The sequence below is a fragment of the Fulmarus glacialis genome, unplaced genomic scaffold (genome assembly GCF_000690835.1).
Source record: "Fulmarus glacialis isolate BGI_N327 unplaced genomic scaffold, ASM69083v1 scaffold15144, whole genome shotgun sequence".
Classification (NCBI taxonomy): Eukaryota; Metazoa; Chordata; class Aves; order Procellariiformes; family Procellariidae; genus Fulmarus; species Fulmarus glacialis.
Genome location: NW_009206209.1, coordinates 10747 through 31724, shown reverse-complemented (window position 1 = coordinate 31724; position 20978 = coordinate 10747). Strand labels below are relative to the sequence as shown.

Genomic DNA, 20978 nt, shown 5'->3' with positions numbered 1-20978 from the left:
CAGCAAATATTTTTCAACTAAGTACATTCAAGGGGAGAAGGCTTACTCATAAATGGAAGAGGATCAGAAGTTTGAATAAAAACTGAATTAAGGCTCCAATATTCAGAAGATACCTAGGGTCCTAATTCTCATTGACGTTAGTGGCATTGGGCCCCTAAATAAACACACGTGCAATTTCATGACCTGGACCTCAAACACTTACTGAAAGTCAGGGGACTTAAATGTTTAATATCCACTTCAGTCTGAATAACTGGGGAATGGGGGGGCAGGAATCTTTCATTAAGTCAAAAAGAGAAGTTATTTTCAAAGTCTGTAACTGCACATGCTGAATGAAGAAGTTAATAAAAGGATTTAACACATACAAATGAAAAAGCAACCACTGAGAAATAATGGCCTAAGTACCCTTATGATAAAATTGCTCTTACCTGAGCATTTCAGACTCCGAGCCAGCTCAGTGGCCATAACCTGAATTATCAGACCAATGCGGAGCCTGAGCATCTCCATAAAAAGACTAGGCTGTGACCGGACGAACATCGCCAAGTACATAATTATTTCCTGTAAGGACAAATCCATAAGGGCACCCATTCAGAATGGGTCCTCTGGGCTCTCCCAGTCACAGAGCAAACATTGGCACCACATTGGGCACAGCTGAAGAACCCTTTTTACACATGCTGCACACCTGTGTCAGGACTGCAATACTGATGTCTTGGCCGCTGGCTTCATAAATAAGATCTGTGAGCTCCTCAGGTGGCAGTGGGCTGCAAGAAGGCAAACCACAGTTAGCAGTGACTCAGGCACTTGCTGTTAACCTCTTGAACACGCACCAGAACCAAGTCACCCAGAAACATCTTTGCACCACAAAGGTGTCTATGATTCTGCCTGGGTGGCTGCAATTCCTTCTGAAGGTGAGGAATAAGTTTGAAAACAAGAAACAGCAGCAGAATGGTACCAGCAGGAAGATGAAGGGCAGGCTGCTTCTGTAACTGAGGCAGAGCTCCAACTTACGCAGTAATGATTTTCTCACGGGGTTCTGGTGGCAGGCCCACTGTAAGTTGCTTGTGGTGTGACAGAAGGTCTGTGCATGCCTATCATAATGTGACAGAAAGCAAGAGACCTTTCTCTGAGTCATGTGGAAGTGATACAGCTTTTAATTCCCAAAAATGAAGCATTTCTTTAGCAATTTTTAAGTGCATTTCTATTAATTACCAGACATGCAGATGCAGCAGAATGCTGTTAACAGTTGCCAAAGATCCCCTGAGGTCAACAGGGCTATGACAGTCTGCCCAGGCTGAAAACCTGCTTCCCTGCTGAGTGAAATCAGCAGCATAATGATTAGGGACTTCAGTGGGGCTGGCAGATCAATAAAGGACTTTATCCTTTATAAGATAAATGTTTGTTCTTTATTTAAGACTAAAACCATTTTTAATCAATGAAAAACTTGGCAGTATTAGCTCAAAAAAAATCCTGCATACTAATGTATCTCTTAAAACAAACAAATACCAAACATACTGCATCACATTCCTGAATTAGGCACCCTGATATATTCTGAAATAGATGCTTCCCCCAATATACCACAGTGTTTACTCTTTTAAACTCAAAATACTCAAACTCCTTTAAAAGTGGGTGTTCAGTTTACCTGTTTTAGCATCCTGAATCAAAGACATCACAGAGCGATGTTCCTCTGATTTTGAAGAGTCTATTTTCCCTCCCTTAACGTGGAACAAAACACATAATCTCTACTCTCTTCCTCCCCAATTCTTTGTCAGTATCTTCTCAATTGAACATACACAGCTTTCTGTGAGCGTGTCTGTACTGCTTGTCCATCATGTCTTGAGGATGGAAATGGTTATGGGCTTAATGAAGTACCATGCAGGGCCATTATCACAAATTCCTCCCCACAGATATGACTGTCGCTAAAATAGGGCATCCTAGGTGTGACAGTCAAGGGTTTGAAAATGGCCAGGAATTAGAGAAAGAGCTCTTCAGATATATACAGGGATAAGCAGGAAATGAAACAAATACTTTAGAGTACTTGACAGGAAACATTTTTGTAATATTCAAAATCAAATCTGTACCCTTACAGTAGATCTTTCTTGTTACCATTTAATAGTCCCAGATATTTTAATTCCTCTGAGCATCCACATCCACGCACACGGCAGACTGTCTGCCCAATGGGACAGGAATTGGCAGAACATGTTTTTGCATCGTCACTAGCACCTTGACATACTGGTGCTTCAAAAGTGTTCATGCTATCACAATAGCAATAGACAATTACTAATGACAACTACAGCTTTCAAAGCACATAATCAAGCATCTCTGATTAACAGAGATGAAATGAAGCCTTCACAATAATTTACAGCGTGACATTCTCAGTCCATGCCAACATTAGCATAGTTCACATACAGAAGAAAGGTAAAGATGTCATAACAAGATTTTCAATCAGAAAAGCAACCAATGTTCACTGAAAAATGCTGCGCTATGTAAGTTGTGAAGTAAGACTAGAAGAGGGCAAGGACAAGCCCCATCAGCAAACTGGTAGTTTTATCTCTGTTTCCAGGCAGGAAACTGAACCAGCATTATTTATATTTCATACCTCAGCCAGGACTTCCACTCTCTTTTTAAGTATACCAGAAATATAACGGATCAAGCCCCATTCTTGATTGAGGCCTGCCTTTCTGTAGAGCTCATTGAGTAGGCAATGAACAGTAACGCCGTACTGTCCATCCAGCTCTGTGTCCCAGTCAGCGCCTCTGCCAGAAAAGACACAGAAGGTAACTGTCATCAGATAAAATGCTACACTGCTTAACCTTACCACAAAACAAGCAGCCTGATTTTGATCGCATTGCTCATTTTGGTGACAGAATTAAGTAGTACATGGGACATGTGGGCCTTCACCAGCGATCAGTTATATGTGGACAAAACCTTCCTGATACCAGGAACTTTCATATTAACTTGAGCACTCACTTAGCCATGAGCCTGTGACTTCAAAGCAACCACCCAAGGGATTTCCCACCAGGCTTTAAACTGAGCATGCACGCAGACTGTTTGCTGGAGGAACGCTCCATGTGGTGCTTTTTCAGAGCAGAATTCAGCAATGTCTTCAGTACTGCTGAAGACTGCACCCATTTTTCAGATGCCTCAGGGGGCTATGTAAGTTTTTTGCCCTGCCTCTTTCTTAGCTATTAACTAAGCTTCCACACTGCTTATGCCATTACTGAAAAAGCAAGAGAGATTTCTGTTCCCTCCTGGTTGTGAAATTCACTGCATTATGGCTTCTCTTTGATAATGTTTTGAAGCGTCACAGAACGACCTTTCAACTCCTGCTAAAGGGACAGAGTCCACCAGAAGTCCACCTGCTTGCCCAACAGAGACTCCCACGATGAAACAAGTCCAGAACAGGAAATTAAGGGTGTTGCATGTAGTTAAACAACAAAATGATATTTTTTCAGGATTTCCTTTGCTCTGTAAGAGAGGCCGCTAAACGTTTTGCTTGGGAAATCAAGAAGATCAATGAAGACGTCTCACAGGAGAAAGACTAAAATAAACAAAAATACAATCTTTGTAGCAGTAAGGAAGACCACCTGTGATTAAGACATGCTTGTCTTTGTACCCAAAGCTAACTTCCTGCCAGGTTCCAGCAGTATTCTCCCGCACAGGACAAAAAGCCCAATAAATGCACTCCAGAAGATGATTCCGTTGGTTTGCACTTGCATTTTGTTCCCATCAAACCTATTTAAGTAGCAGCTGTTTACTAACCCAGCAGCTGGGGTTAGACTGTTTCCAAGAATGTTTTGAAGAGCACTGAGTTTTAGCCAGTGGTGCACTTAAACATATAGAGGGATTAGAGGAAAAATAGTGACTGCTCATTAAAATTGCGTTTTGCTTTTAGTTAGAAAATGACAAGATGAAGTTTCCCTTCACTTCCCTTCTTGTGTATAAAAATCACACCCAATCTTTGTGAACTTAACAGAGTGCCACAAATATAGCAAGGTGTCTTCTCATTCATGGAAGGGATTTGTGAATTTCACTTGTGAGCCTTGGAGCCTGTATGTATTCGCAACTGTGTGCCTACTCTGAAATTTGCACAAGCGTTTTTTTGTATCCAAATGTAATCAAGCTAACTGAAAATATGCTTGTTAAAGCACAAAACATTTTAACCTCTCCCCTCGAAACACAACCCTGAACAGTGGAAAGCTTTTGCACAAGAATAATCAGACAGCTGTGACCAAACTTAAAGATGCTGAACTTTATACTCAGATAACTCACTTTAGTATATGCAAGATGTATAAGATATCTGCTTGATCATGGAGCGTTGGACATTCCTTCAGCTGCTCAACAAGCTTCCTGCAATCCAAACCACCATGAGCATCTTCAGGTAAGTGCAAAACATTTTCACATTCCTGATAACAAAAATGGATGAAAAATCAAAGAAATGATCTTGAAAAAAGTAGCAGATCAAATTCAAACTTTAACTTCCCATTAAACAATACAACAGACTTGCAACATAACTCTGCACTTGAAATACAGACACATCACATAATTCTTGCCAGACATGAAAAGGAGACTAATCCCACGAAACACAACACCCAGAATGGAACTTTGTCTCCAGTTTTGGTTCAATCAGCAAGGAAAGCCATTTTTTGGCCAAAACAAAGAAATATTTTGTTAAAGAAGGAAACCAAATTATTTGCATGCTTTTCCTGTCATTTGCTGTTACTTGTAAAGAGAAAAGCAGAAGGATACTGCCTTTTTGCATCATCGCTAATGTAGAATGTTTTGAGTTCCATCTCTAACCTGTATATATGTGGTGTTTTATGAATGCAGATGTTACCATCATAAATTTTCCAAGCTTACGAAACTAACATGTTAACTAATCAGATGATGCAATCCTGTGGTGAGTTCTTGGATGAAGAGAAGTTTTGTTTAATAAGCTATTCAGCAATTTATACGGTCCTATTTCGGGAGGCAGCATACAACCTCCTGTAACCATTCTCAGCAGCTGGTCACATATACTAAGACAAAACAAGCGCCCAGCACAACCCCATCTTCATGCCTTGTAGTGGGATTTGGCTGGTGCCTTAAGCACACCTGTCCTTTCACGCACTCCCCTCCTGCCCAGACATTACTATAAATAGCATTTCTTGGAGAACATCTCTAAAGGCCGTGAACATCCCGTCCCTCCCTTTGTGTGTTCAGTTAGAACTAAAGACAATGACTTAACCTTTGGCCTTTAAAAATAAGCACTTATTACATTATTTTCTGTTTGGCACACACAATTAAATATTTTCCACTTGATAATGTCTATTTAACCAAAAAACCTTCACCCAGCCAAAAAATAAATTCCAAACAAGGGAGCAGCTATCCGGTGCCTCGGGCAGAATGGCTCGCCTGTGAAGGAAAATGAGAACTAGCATAGGGTTTTGGCTGGGAAACACAGGAAAAGGCCACAGTACTGCGTCCTAAAAACACAAACAGCATAAAAATTCCCACAGCTTACCTTTGTCTCAAAGAAATGGGGATTATCAACAAGATTCAGAGACTTCCGGTGCGTGTTCAGAACTTTAGTGGGAAGAGACATAGACACATCTGGAAAGCAAAGCCACCAGAAAGAAGAAAAAAAAAGTCTGTTTCAGTAACATGAAAATCGAAAACACCTACATGAAGCAACAATACTACGTAAAAACAACAGAAATACCTCCAAAAGTAAAATATAGAGGCAACACTTCTGAGATAGCGTGCGTGGAACTCGGAGACAAACTCATGTTCTGAACCTTATCTCCTTGCAGGCTTGCTCCAAAAGCTTCTGAGATCAGCATGTCAAAGGTTCAGGCGCTACATGCTCAACTGATACCTCTTATGACAGCCCATGCCTCAGAAACCCTACAGCCCTATGACCTGATCCTGCTAAGTGTTTTTAACATTTTATCAGGAAGTATGTGGAGAAAATTATCTAATTGGTAAGATATCATAATTAAAATGATAATGCTAAATGCAGGCTAATGCTCTGTTAACTTCCTATGTTGAATTCAACAGAGGATCTGATGATGTGGCACATGAAATATGGAAGACTAACAAAAAAACTTGGAAATTACTAATTTATACTGATGTTAAGGGAAGCCTTCCCTTAACCAGGGCATTGAATACTACATACCTACATATAAAATGATGCGTATTTTGGAATGTATTTACAAATTCAGTCAAAGCATTAATTTTGGTGTAAATCCTCCAATCAGTCTATTAGAAATGTAGCACAATTAGGAATACTGTCCTCCCTCTCTACTCCATTTTTTCTTACAAATTTAGAAAGTACATGCATATACTTATGTTTTTCTGGCACTGAAACATTTCATTTCACCACAACTTTATTAAAATAAGAAAGTACATTTTGTCTGCCTTTGTATAAACAAACAAACAAAAAAATTCACTGACTCAGGTTCTAAAATTCTATCCAACTGAGAAGCTGTAGCAGTTTACATAACATTAACATTGATTAAATGTTACATTTCATAGCACGTTATTTATGTATACACCAAGACATGGGATACTGTGGGAACATGACAATAACAGCTTCAGATTCATTCTTATTTCTTGATAACATACTTGTGCCACTAGTTCTTTTTAAATGGCAGAATTTTGAAATACTTGAACTTACCCCTTGTAGCACCCAAAACAGTTCTTCTATTATTATCACTAAATAAATCATAGGGAGAAATACCTGGAACCTCCAAGCCCTTTGTCTTGGCCATTATTGACAGTATTTCTTTTGTGGAATGGTTTGCACTGAACACAGGTGGTTGATTCGCAGTCTTTGAAGTTGGAGGCAGGTATGACTTCAGTGCTGTGCTCTGAAGGACATCATTTATATATTGATCCAGCTCATCCTGGCTTTCTAGTGTGAATTACATAAAAGAAAAGGTTTATTAAAGGTAAAACCATAATTTATCAGTGCTTTCTTTTCCAAACACACCACTCTATTCTTGCTTATATAGAAGGGCGCACAAAAATGCAAGAATATCAAAAGCAAGAGATTTTTAAGCTGACAAATTGAAAAGAAAAAAAAAAAGATCGGTTTTTGACGCTTTGAAAACAGTTACATTAGTAAGTTGGTTTTCCCTTTGAAAGGAAGCAAAAAAGTGTTTATCTTGCTGGTAGTCCACAGATCACAGCTGGACTCGATGATCTTAACGGTCTTTTCCAACCTAAATGATTCTAAGATTCTATCATCTCTTCCACACAAGCTCTTGTCTATGACTCCTCACACTCTCTTCCTCCCTCTAGCCTCTTCCTCAGCCCCCCCCACCCCACCTGCTGACTCTTCAGACTCAGTTTTACTGCAGCAGTTACTGGTCAACGCCATACTACGAACGTAGGAAGAATATGCACAAATTCCTTCTCCAAATTAAGTCATGCAGTTACTGTCCTCAGACTGATGCATGAGAAACCTCAATGACTATCAACTGCGCACAAAACAGACTCTGCATTGTAGGTAAACCCAGGCTCTGCTGATAGAACTTGACAGAGAAAAAATTTGAAGTGAAAAAACACTACCTTTTTCACAGAAATCTGCTGGATAGCCTCCATATTCACTGTCAGGACTATTACAGCCTTCAATAGGGTCATCAAACAGTTTTATGTCACAGTCTGGATCCAGGAAGCTCAGATACGTATGAAAAGAGGTGGTAAGAAATTCTGATAGCTTGCCTATCTTCACCCTGCAAACCGGAACACATGCCAAAGAGCATTAAGATCCACCATTTTGATACTGATTAATGCTCACTGAGCTTTCAACAACTCCTTCAAAATTTACGAGCCTACTGTTAAATCCACCTTTGGTAACTACAAAGCAGCAGATATCGATACTGAGAAAAACAAACGCAAAACAATAGTTGCAGATCCAGCTGGGTACTTACTGCTCTAGCTACTAATTGAACCTAACTGTGTTATGGTTAACACCTACAGGCCTAACTCAAAGCCTAATCATGCAGGGTGCTGTATGTTTATATGAAGAGAGACCCTGAACAAAGACCTAAACTCCAAGGATAATGACAAACTGGGGTTGAGAAGTTCCCATGAACAGCAGTATCTTTTCACAGAACTGCAGTGCTGCTAAAAAACAGAAAGCACATCTGATTGTCAGAGGAAGATACTTATTGAGAGAGGGCAAGCAAAAAGAGAATAGGGAGGTACTGTGGCAACATATTAAATTGCTTTTATATGTAGATGAATGGAACACATAAGCTTGCAAGTACTACATGTAATTCATGTTTAAAACATGTCCAATACCTGTGAAAGATAATTACTTTTTAAAAACAGAAGCCCAGCCAAGACCAAGTATTTCCAAAGGTTTGACATTCATTTTTCCTTATCCATTAACGGCAGTCAGAGATGGTACACCTTTTGGGAGACAGATCTTTTCCATTGCACCTGAGGTCCAGCTACCATCTGATTGCCACATAATAACTACAGTTGAAGCTTCTCTCTCTCTCACAGAATTCTAGTACAAGGTCTGTGCACTATCACAAGTTCAAAACTGAGGATTTGTATACGATTTAATTAAAAAAATCATGGAGACAGTCATTTGGGGGTTCTGAAATTACCTTGCACCTCCAAAATAACCATCCTCTAATTTTCTTATGGTGGCAAGAACTGCTGGATGAATGTCAGTACCATCATCAACTAAAAAAGAATAATGGAAGAGTTGAAGCTTACCAACACATTCTTAAATTATCATGTCCAAATAAAGTGGATTACTGGGTGTTCTCTACAAAGTAAATCAGACAAATTTACAACAGAACTCACAACTGCTATCAATACTAGCTTATTCAAAAAACCCCAAACAAGCAAACAAAAAACAACCCTGAGACAAGTTCTAAAGGGATTTCTCAAGACAAAACCCAACCCACTCAAGACAAGTTCCAAAGGGACTTCTATCAAATGTCTTTGGACAGAAATAGTATGGAGATGATAGTGAGATGCAAGGATATAAAGGGGGAGTAAAACCAAAACAAAATATTACCATGTCATCCAAATTCAGCATACACTTGAAAAAGTTAAACTGTACTTCTGATGTTAAAACTCAGATGTTGAAACAGTCATGCCACCTGTCTCCTCTTAAACCAACTTCTATCCTACTCCCCTGCAATAATCTACTCTGCTTGAAACAGAGAAAATTAAGTTTACCAAGCATCGTGTGGGTGATGGGAAACGTCAGGGTTGGTCTCCCTGTCATCCTCCAACAAGAAGTGAGGTAAGCCAGCTCTGTCTTGAGCATCTCCACAATCATCTGATTGTCTAGAGCCAGATAGAAGTGATGCTGGTCAGTAAACTAGAGAACAGAGAAATATGACATATGAGTAGTTGTCAGTGCTTTCATTATTTTTTTCCATTTCCTCCCTTAAATCATTCACAAAAGCCATATGAACTATTCTTGACCACAACACAGACTGCATGAATTAACCTAACAAGGCCCGCAACTGTGAAAAGGAAATCCATGCTTGTGCAGAGTCCATTTTCTTACACTTGTAGGCTGACAGAGAAAGAAGTAGGCCATACAAATAAAAAGTAGATAATCACACCCATGAAATAGAATATTCCCAATGATGAATTACAGTAACCTATGACCTGGGAGACAGAAGTACTCTAAATGTGGAAGAAAAAACTAACAATAGCAACAAAAACAATAAATAGGCTTAAGTCCACACTGGGGACTGGGGATTAGTAACTGTATGTCTCTTGGGAACAATCTGAAAGTCAAGCAGAATACAGAAAAGCTGGCAGTTACTGTGGAAAAAAGGTACATTAAACGTACAATGGTAAAGTGTGCTGTTCCCACTACAGAGGAAAGCCAAGAACCACAGTAAGAGACTATTACAGCTACTTCAGGAGCTGGAAACCAAAAAAGCTGGACGAACAATGGAAAGTATATCAAAGCAGCCACAACAAAAGTTGTGGAAGCACGTCAGCCTTGGGGAGGGGTGGAAAAAGGAGGTTGGGATGTAAAATAAACATCAATTAGTAAGACACATAATGGTCGAGCAGAAAACATCCTGTAAACACATCAGAAGTAATAAGAAAATACAGAAGCTGTAGGTCTGTTAATAAAGAAAGAAAGGAGGTAGGAAGAGAGGATACAGACAAGCTGAAGCATTCGATACTGACAGAAGAAAACTAGTGAATTATGACCTGTAATACTACTTTTAACGAAGCAATAGGAGTCCAGCCTTAGTACGGGAAGAAAAGGTTAAAGAGCATGTAAATTCAAGCTGGAGAAGTCCAGAGAAATTACTTCACAGAACTCAAGGAACTAGCCAAAACAGTCCCTGAGCCACTCGCAATTAGTTTTGATAATTCAGGAAGAACAAGTTCCAGAAATCCAGAGACAAGCAAACACACAGCCCGTCTTTAAAAACGAAAAGCCTTTTTAGACTCTTAGGCTCATAGACCAGTCAAGCCAATTTCAGTGCCTGAAAGTACAGGAAAACAAAGCCAATCTGAGACTGCCAAGATAATTACAAAATGATAAAGCACGATGGCCAAACAGTCATATCAAAAGCCAACCTCAGCAAACGAGTCCAATTTCGTACTTTGGGAGCAACCAGATGGTAGGTGCAAGAAAGTGGCTGACATCTCTCAACTTTTGCAAATTTTCACACTAATAAGCTGAAGATAAAACATCTGAGGAAGCAGAACTGCTTGAAAAATTGTTCTCAAAAGGTAGTTATTAACCATTTTTTCAAAATGAGAGGGTATCTAAATGGGGTCAGCCTTTGCCCCACACCTAATCAATGTTTTCATTAGAGAATAGGATGAAATACAAACTACAAAACCACAAAATTTGTGGACATTACTCAAGATCAACACAGATGAGTTAACTGTTAACCTTAGGAAGGTGAAATTAAACATAATTCCACCCACCCAAAAAAAAGTCAGGGGGAAATGTCTGGCTACAAAGTACAACGAAAAATGTTATGGAGGTTTTCATCAAACATGGAATAAGCAGGAATTGTCAGTGCGTTGCTGATGCAATGATAAATGCCATTTTGGAATGTATTAATAAGTATGCCCATACTTGATACACAGCAAGATTTCAGCTGGAATATTGGGTCCTACTTACATAGTAAAATGTGGACGAAGAGATATTTTGAAAAAAATCACGACTAAGTAATTTTTCCCTAATTTGCGAAAGTGAAAATTAACAACACAACAAATAAACTGATCAATTGACATGGGGAAGAACAGGAAGGGAGCCACATTATTTGCAGTAAATCTGATGCTGTTTGGACATCATGAAGCACTGCAGAAGCTATCTATGGAGTCCACTGAATGTCTTGCACTGGAATTTAAAGACTGCATTAGTCGAATATCTATTTAGGAGGGTGTGAGCATTCTTTATCCTGCTCCAGTTGCACATGTTTGGAGTAGGTGATCCCTCAGTCTTCTAGTACCAACTGCTAGAATAAGTCTACAGCAGTGTGTCATATTTCATTAAACGTGTAAATACGAGCCATTAATTCTGGGAGAATCTAAACTTCCAGCTACACTGAAAAAGGCACTAAAGAGAAAACAAAGACAGAGCATCCCTTTCTCAGCACTATTGACCCTTTCAACAACATAATGAAAAGATCACATCTTAGTCTTTTGGGGGTTATAGTACTTGGCATGCTTATGTGAAACTAAATTTTCCATCAAAGCAATCAGTAGAAAGATATATTAAGTGACCTATTTCTGGAGAAACGATTTCATTAGCTAGAATGTTGGTTTGGGCAGAGATCAGTAGCAACTCTGTACTATTGATTTGCTGTGTTCTCCTAAGCCAGAAGCCAAAGAAGCCAGACTCTGTACGACGGAAGAGAGATTTATCAGTACTCCTACCATGCTGATCATCCAATGCTCTTAAAAAACCCACAAAGCAAAGCACATCTGATTTATCAGCCCTGCTATACCAAAGTAGTGTGATGGCACGTAAAAGCAAAGCGCTTCACTAATGATTAGCCATTAAGAAAGCAGCAATTTCCCTGTCAGCTTTACAAGCTCACCTGAGGGGTAAAAGCAAATATTTGATTTCTTATCATGTACAGCTTGGAGGTGCCTAACACTCCAATGTGTCGGTGTGGCCGTCCACTTAATTTCATGTTCTTGTTCCGGCCTATAAAGAAAAGAGAAAGAAAAAAAAGTCTCACCTAGCATTTCCTGTGTGGTTTTCCACAACAACCATTTTAGACAAGGAGATCTACTTCATTCATATCACCAAGGCAGAGACAGGTAACACAGTGAGATGCTACAGACCGGTGTGTTTTGTAGCAACCACCAATGTAATAGCTAGAGTTCTTCAAAGGCCTGATTAAAATAAAAATTTTGGCTTCACTGACCATCAGTTTGAGTCCTTCAATTACAGTCATTGCTCAGCACCCAAATCTTCCCCGCCAATGACAGGAGGTATGACCTTTCAAAAACAAGGCCATCAACATACAACAGAAATTGCTGTGCTTTCACTGTAGAACCTTAAAAATTCTTGCCCACAGAAGGCTAAATCCAAATACAAGGTACATCCAAATACAAAGATTTTCATTCATCAGGCTAATAAGCCGCACTTTTCTCATTAGAGCTTATTAGCGAATGATCCACACTGCACGCTTTGCTCCAGCAGCCAGGAGCCGACTTGAAAACCTCCCAGGCTGTCTTCTGGCAGAATGGCAACCACACTGCTCAGACTTAAAAGAGAAGTACTCTGACTTCTGAAAAGAAAAACATCTGATTTTTTCCTGTGTTTTTCCAGGCATTTTTTCTAAAGCCAGTTTCTCTGTGGAAGTAGCTCCTGGAGGACAAAAAAAAGCGATAGTTCTTGCCTAACTCCAAGGGCACAGGGAAACTTGTATTTTGGCCACCTTTTCTAATGAGGCTTTTTTTTTTTCCTGTTGGAGTCCTTTATTTAAGACAGAAGTTCTAATTTTGTTAAGCTTCTTTGCACAAATGCATTTTTTTTTAAATCAAAGAAATTGATTTAAATAAAAGAAATTAAATCAAGGAAGTTGAGACAGTGTGAAGCAAGAAAAGCAAAAAACAAAACACCACCCTTAAAAAATACCTTGCACATCAGTAGAGAGAGGCTTCCATGTTCAACTACCTACCCAGCATGGTGTAGAGATTACTCAGGATGCGAGCTGGCTGCACTCGGAGTGGATGGATATCAGCAATGCTCTGAACATTGATTCCATGGTCTTGCAAGAGATTCTTAATTTGATTAGATTCTGCCAAAACAGTTACTGCATAACAGAAAACAAAAACACTAGTAAGAACCAATGTTCTACTTTTTTTAACTGAATGTTTCTACTGTCATCTCTCAACTACTGCATTTAGTTGACTAAAAAGGCACAAAGGCCTTCCTTCTTTCTTAATTTATGAGCCCGTGAGATCAAAAGGGATTGCAAGAGGGCATCCAACAGATTTCGTCTCTCTGCTTCTCAACATATCTTGCCATTCTTGTCCACTTTGGGTCACAAGGTAATTCAAGTTGGAAGGGTCCTCACAAGGTCTCTTCTCCAACCTCTAGCTCAAAGCAGGGTCAGCTCTGCAGTCAGACCAGGTTCTTCGGGGCTTTATCAGTTTCTTCTGATTTCTTTCAGTACCGTAGTTTGGATCATGCAGTCTCTTTCAGCAGATAGGGCTTTTCCCCCCGTAAAACAAGGGGAAACATGACTTGAAAATCTTTGTTGTTTTAATACAGCAGACTGTAACAACACAGCCAAGTCAATGGGGAGCAGGTGCTGTTACTTGTATAGCAATCAGTGTTACAGAGGCCATAAAGTGGCAGAAGTAGGAAAAAACAAAAGTCCCAAAATCAGAGGAATTTACAATCCAGGCCCTGATCCCACCTCTTGTCCTGCTTGAGGTTTTGCCCATGTTAGCTGGCTCATTGGTTTGGGACTAATAATTCAGCATTCTTCTTTGCATTATAAATACTTGTCAAAGAATGCTAAAAATAAGCAAGCACTTCTATTTCTACTAGAAATTACGCACTTCAGAGTAACAAAATGCCACCCCCATAAGACACCAACAGGAGGTAAACAAGCACATGCCCAGGTCACAGTATCATTAATGAAGGCTTCTCCTGATAGACAGTCTGGTTGCTTTTCCAGAGCAGTACAGGTCCTTGAAAAGCCTGTAAGCCCTCATCGGCTGGTGTTTGCCCTTTGCTTTGCTCCTGCATTGACTAAAGAAGCCATTCCCTGCAGCAGCCAAAAGACAGCCGTAAGTCTGGCTACCTCACCTCTGTGTACAGAGATCCTCCCCACTCATCGCTCTTTGGTTCTTTTAAAATGGCGCTGCACAGAAACCTAACTAAACTGACCAGTCTCCTGTCAGTCCTGCTCTTTCATGCTAGAATCCACCAAGATTTTCCTTCTCACTACAAGATTAAGTTTGCCACTCTCCAGTCCCTGACAAGTCTTAAAATTTTAGCAAGTATTTTTAAAACAAGTTTGTTAAACCTGATCTTCCCTCCTGGAAAAAGGCAGCCAGGCAAACAACCCCCTTCTCCTTCTCACAGTATCATCAAAGCATCCACACCCCATGCAAAAATCCACATTGTTTTTAAACATGTCTTCCTTCTCTCCTGTACATAAGGACTTCGCCATCACATGATCCAATTCATCCAGAATGTTCAAAAAACTTCCTCACCTTGTACCACAACATCAGGTTTAAATCCAGTGGAAAATCTCCTGTTTAAGGGATCAATTTCACCTGCAGCAAGAAATCCCTAGAATAAATGCAAGAGAAAGAAAAAAGAAAGGAAACAAACAAAAATTAAGTAAAAGGGTTCTGATGACATTTAGAAGAAATCTTAACAAATTTTCATATTTTATCAGGAGAGCAGGACTTAAAGCCTTGTTTATCTATCCCATCCACTAACTAGTACATTGAATAAAAACAATGGCAGCCATGTTTTTCAGAACAACAAGAAAATGGTTATGACTGACATAATCTGCATGTTCAGATTTCCTATTTTAGAGTTGCAGCAACTGATGCAATTTTGCCAGGCCAGTGATTTATTTGCAGCTCCACAGAGATATTCAATGGTTCCTTTAACAAGTCTATGGCTAATATGGGAGAACCCTGTAGGCACCTACAAGTAAGGCATAGCCTAGTGGAGCTGAAACAGCGCAAAATCCTAGCTCTGGGACAGCCAGGTCTGCCTGGGCGTATTCCTCTAGCCTAACTGTATATCCAGTCCATCTGTCAACTTACTCAGCTTGATTATAGAAACAGACAATTGCATATCTGTATATAGACACCAAGAAAAAGCTCCTGAAAGCTCAGAGTCACCCCTCCATGGTTCATGTACATGTTTCTACTGGAAAACACATTGTCCCCTACCTGTCAACCAAACTGTACTTAAAGCCCAAGTCATCTCAAAACAAAATGAAATACAAGCTCACCTACTATACAGGAAACAATTACCTCTGCTAATAGGCAGCTAAGGACATACAATGATTGTCCCCAAAGATGAGGCAATTTTCCCACTGGGATACGATCCACTGAGTGAGGATTTTCATACTCCTCGTCCACCTGAAAACAAATGCATAAGCAAGAAAAATTACCCTGAAGTTGTGAAGAACAATCAATAACATGGAAGTATTTGAAAAAATACGGTTTATCATCTACCCTTTCTAACCTGCCATTATTACTGACATCCAGATCTCTTGGTTTTACTTTTAAGGCTGCACATTTTCTGGGATAACAACTATGCTTCATTTTCGTACACTGCTCCACCCTTCGAAGCTGGAGGTTGAATGGGGACTCTGCATGCCATTATAGCTTTGGTGTTAGCACTTCCCCTTTCTTCTCACCATGCCTTTGCTGCCTTCCCTCTGGGAGGCTTGTAGGTAACTGTGTGTCTGCTCTCCAACTCCTTGCAAGATGACACCTCAACTTCACTGGTGTCTGCTTAGCTTCCTGAAGTAAAGGTGCTTTCCAAAAATGAAGGCTATTCCACCTTTCAGTGTTAGCAAGAATGGTCAATGGAAAAATTAAGAGTAGACTCTTATTAATTTAGAAAAAGAAAAACTGCCTTGGTTTTGAAGTATACAGATCTATTGAGGACAGGGGAAAAACCCTCCTAGACAGTATCTTTACTGTAGCCATTTTAAAATTTACAAATGACAGGCAAAATCTACCCTGTTTATTTGGCATGTTCATCAGATTATCATCGTATCAAGATTCACAAGAAGGCTCTGAACTCTTACACGCTTGTTCCCACTAGAGTTCAGATCTTCCACCTCAGATTTGCAAGAAAGACATCAGCTGTCGACACTCGCTGCCCAAACTCAGACCAACCCAGCAGGCTCCACACCCTTAGTGAGTGAGGGCTGAGAAGGCTGGACTGGGAAAAGCAGTTGGCAGGGATACAAAGGCAAAGAGCATGGAAGAGCACATAAGCTCGTCTGAATTTCTCTGTCACAATGGGAGAATCAGGTAAACAGTAACAGCAAAGATGGGGGAAAAGAAAAGCAAACAAACAAAACAAACAAAAAACCCAACCCATACCCTAATCCATCTGAAACCTGTTTATCTCTCACATACAAGCTCTGGAAAAGGAAGAGCACAGTCTATGCTTTATTTCTTCTTTGAGCTTCAGTTCCTAAGTCAGCATCAGCACTTCTTAAACATGTGTCTTGCTACGAGGATTTAAAACTTTAGACCTGCTCTAATATTTCCGTAGGCACCCAGATTCCCAAGTAAAAATGTGACCATTTGGAAGCCTAAAGTTTACCATTTGTCAGCGGGAGCTGTGAGAGGTCTCTTAGTTTTTAAATAATGTGCAGTAGTCTTTTTTTTTTTGTTGGTGGTTTAGATTTATCAGCTACAGGAAAACTGTAAAACTAACATTCATCTTGATATCTATACTGTGCATACGGAAGTGGATGCTGCATTTTCACAATACCTTTTCTGGAGGGACTGCGTACAGTTCAAGCATTAGCACTATTCCGTTCTTCTCTCTAATAAGTATTCCTTCCAGAGCCTCTCTATACTCTTGTACCTGGAAATATTTTTAAGAGAGTGAGAATTCACATTACAGTCAGCAAACCCGAAACAGGAAAGTTAAAGTTTTAGTACTTTCCAACAGTACTTTTCTGCTGAAAGTTCATTTAAAAAGGGGGGGGGGAGAGGGGAGAGGATCATGACTTGCTGATGGAAGATCAGGGTTCAAATTCTCAGAGACTGTGCCAGCATCTCAATATTATCAGCCTCAGAAACATGAACACACATCTTTAATCTATAACATACTGCTGCAGTACAAAACTTCTAACATATTCCTATCAAGAAGTCACTGGAACAGATCCTACATGAAATATGCAACGGATAACAATGCAGTGACTGCTAATATCCATAAAAGTGTAAGGTGTATAAATTGTTAGCTTTCTACCATGCACATTTGTCTATGATTTTCTGAATTCTGCTTTGCAGGATTGGGAAATCAGTTTCTCTTAACTGATTCGCTTGAAAATTTGCCCCATGGAAAACTTAAAATAGATTTAAACTGTTTAAAAATATCTAAGTTAACTGAACAGAAAATCCTCTTGCTCTTCTGTTGTTAGACAACATATTAAGAACAGGAATACCAGACTGATACAAAATAAAGAACATTTAATATTCTTTTTACCAGATCCCTTATTTTGTTCCATTTCTTAACTGTTCCATTCCAAGTTTTTACTTACAGGGAAACTGTTTTCAACCACTACCAGCATGTGCCTCTCAAATCCTGCTTCTGCTTTCCCTTTCTGAGTACAGTGGAACATGCAAGCTAAGGTACCCACAGGTTCATATTATGGTACACTGATATTTTCAGTATCCTGTCCTTCTCCACTCTTCTTGAGTCCTCAGAGTGCTTATTTTTCTAACAATTGCTGCCATTGCAACGACTTGTTTGCAGCAGTAATTGGGGAAGCCTAGACACTCACCTGAGTGTCTCAGTGACTCACTCAGCTATGTTTAAACAGTGGGAACTGGGAGCAATTGCCCGGTCTGACCACGCCCCAGCACAGCCCGTCTGCACATCATAAAGGCAACCAGGTACACACCGTCCCAGATAATCCAACTAAATTCTAGAGACTGCTTTGTGAAGTGGTATTTTATTGACATGACTGAAGTTTCAGTAAACTTTCCAATTTTTCCCCCCTCATGAAATAATACCATTTGTCTCTCCACCAGACTATTTTTACTGTGTTCAGGAAAGCAAATTACATTCCTAGGGTCAGTAAGTATTTCACTTGATCTGGTACAGAAATAGGGCTTTTTGGTCTGAAATTCCCTGCTTTGTTTCTGATGCCATTTTATTTTTTAAGAGGTTATGTTTAGCAATCTCCTGTCCCTCCGCATACTAGGTGATTTTAAATCACATGTATTTTTTACTTCCTTCAAGCCACCAATCTATAGAAGTCTTGGTACGAATACATTTAGTCCTGGCTACTTGTCACTCTTTAACTTGCCAATACTCTCCAGGTGCCACTATAACCTTTGGAGGGCCAAAATCAATTTAGCTCCCCTGGCCACTGGATGCTTGACACAGTGAAGGCATGAAGTAACTTAGGGAATCATCAATTAACTTAGGAAATTAGTGAAAATTAAATAGCTCCTCATAATCCAATCCCAAATCTCCCTGAAGGTACAAAAGGACTGAAGGTACTACGAATCTTGTTCTCAGCAGCCAAGCCACAGAGGTTGGGGGGAAAAAGAAGCTGGTCTCATCCTGCAGTAATTGGGAAAGGGGCATCAAGGTTGGCAATCAGACAGAACCAGGCAAATTAACCCCGTTGAGCCCAGTTTGAGCACACCAGCTAACAGAGCCACGCTACCTGGTAGAGAGAGGGCAACGAGGCCCCAGTGTGCACAACATCGCAGCCTCTACCACGTCACGAACTCCCCAGGAAGGTGAGACTGGCTGAAGACTACTCCTGTCCTGCTGATGGGGTATCCAACTGATACCCAAAATAAACATGGAGCAAAGCTACAAAATACTGTGGGTAAATGGCTTTTCATTTCCATTGAAAGTAATTTCTTCTTTCCTCACCTGAATTTTGTCCTCATTAAATACTCCATCAATTAGGAAGTATGTCCAGAATACCGGCCACTCACATTCAATATTCTCAAAGAGCTTGAGCTCAGCAGGATCATAGTGCAGCCTGCTTGGATCCTAGAAATTCAATCATACTCGTTTAGTCACAGTGCTAAATTAGTCACTCATATTCCCATCATAATGGCAGCCTATTTTATACAAGTAATTAAAACCAAGAAACCAATAAAACCACCTGAAATAGTTTCCATGCAGTGTCTAGACTTCTTTTTCACATTCAGTCTCAAACTCATTTAACCGTTCCCTAGACAAATTGACCCTTCCCAGTCTCAGAATCTAGGTGTCACCCTAATCTTGGCTCTGCCTCAGTTCAAAGATATTTTGGGATACCTCAGAGACATTGCTTCCGCTTAGGCACCATAAGCACTAAGGGCTCATTTCTTACAGAATTATGAATTAAGTTCTATCCTTAATAATTGGTTTTCAAACCCTTAGCCTCCTTCAGATATGTGTCATTTCTAGGGTGGATACCTGGATTACCTCCAAATCCACTAAGATGCCTTAACAGCAACACAGAACTTCACCTCTTCATATAAATGAGACAAAAAAGGGCTATAAACAAGAGAGAAAACTCTTCCTAATGTCTACTGAAAATATGTATCAGAAGTACCTCTCTGGGTGTCTTGTAACCATCTCGGAGAAAGCGACAGCAACCATAGCGGCCCTGTAAAAACAGACAAAATTATAGAAAACTTCACATACTGTTGTTCTTCACAGACTAACATCAGCATAAAAGTATATAATGAGTTTTAAGTGTCACTTAGGGATTTTTCTCCCTCTCTTCCATGCACAAATGCACGAAGTCTGGCAACCCTTGTTTAATTAGGATTTTCAGTTACGAAAGGGAGGTTCTTTCCCTCTGGAAAATAAAGGAAATCCTTACCTGCAATTTGGATATGATTTCACTCTTGGTCACATTAACAAGGTTTAGATCCTCCACTGCAAAAGCCGGGTAAGAAATAATAGAGAGAAGGCCAGCATCTATCTCCTTTGATGTGGAAGCCCTCGGCAACATGGAGTATAGAATAGACTGAGCAAAACAGGAACAGAAGAGAGGGATGTAAAACAATTTACCTACTTCAAAAGACTATGTCAAGTGCAAATGGAATAGACTATACTATTTGCAAACTAACAGAGAGCTCACCGCATAATAATTTTTAACTGAGTTAGAACAAGAATGCTTCACATCACTCACTTTCACATGATCTACTAGAAACAGGGTGAACAGCGTACTCTGAAGCCATCCTTATTACGTTAGGTTCTTGGTTCAGTTAATCAACATTTCATTTAAAAACAAAAGGGAGGGGATGTTGGGTTTTCCCCTAGCAAAGGAAACAAGACTAATTTTTACCTGACAATGTTCTACTTCGTCAGGAAGAACATGAATCACTGATTTGTGTCCTCCATGAGCGCCAAAAAGATCTAGTTCATCAATTGCTTCCAAAGCAGCCTTCAAAAAAACCAAACAACAACCCAAAACCATTAAATACCTTTTAAGCTAAGTATACACCCTAGCACTTGTGCTTTTTCATCTTCAAAGGGAAGCTTGGCAATATTTTAGAAAAAGTAAGTATTTCTGTCTTTCCGCTAGTAGGACACAGGACTGATGTCCTGGTGACCCTTCTTACAATTTAAAGGCAATGCAAAACAATGGAGAGCAGGGCTTCCACTGAGATAATATCTAAATATTAAAGTACTTTGTAATAAATGCTTCTCCTCTCCTATATTCCAAAATAACCCCCCATTCAGTGGCCTTTCACTCCTCCTGCCTGAAGGGCTGTTCAAAGAGGAAGGCTTGTTCAAGGCATCCTACAATCAGCAGGGGCCTGTGCCCCGAGAAGAAAGCATC

At 39.9% G+C, this 20978-nt stretch overlaps 1 protein-coding gene across 1 annotated transcript in view; it reads right to left on the bottom strand.

The window, feature by feature from the left end:
• Positions 1-20978, bottom strand: part of PHKA2 (phosphorylase kinase, alpha 2 (liver)) — a 37565-nt gene that overhangs the window by 10857 nt on the left and 5730 nt on the right. The window contains exons 6-24 of the mRNA XM_009575670.1: positions 20481-20579; positions 20013-20159; positions 19740-19793; positions 19067-19189; positions 16940-17035; positions 15457-15564; positions 14677-14755; positions 13128-13262; positions 12036-12145; positions 9181-9325; positions 8598-8676; positions 7549-7712; positions 6716-6889; positions 5498-5586; positions 4267-4400; positions 2594-2750; positions 1006-1085; positions 680-758; positions 426-555 (exon numbers count right to left, since the gene is read on the bottom strand). Of these exons, the coding sequence (XP_009573965.1) occupies positions 426-555; positions 680-758; positions 1006-1085; positions 2594-2750; positions 4267-4400; positions 5498-5586; positions 6716-6889; positions 7549-7712; positions 8598-8676; positions 9181-9325; positions 12036-12145; positions 13128-13262; positions 14677-14755; positions 15457-15564; positions 16940-17035; positions 19067-19189; positions 19740-19793; positions 20013-20159; positions 20481-20579 (2182 nt within the window). The remainder of the gene's footprint in view (positions 1-425; positions 556-679; positions 759-1005; positions 1086-2593; positions 2751-4266; positions 4401-5497; positions 5587-6715; positions 6890-7548; positions 7713-8597; positions 8677-9180; positions 9326-12035; positions 12146-13127; positions 13263-14676; positions 14756-15456; positions 15565-16939; positions 17036-19066; positions 19190-19739; positions 19794-20012; positions 20160-20480; positions 20580-20978) is intronic.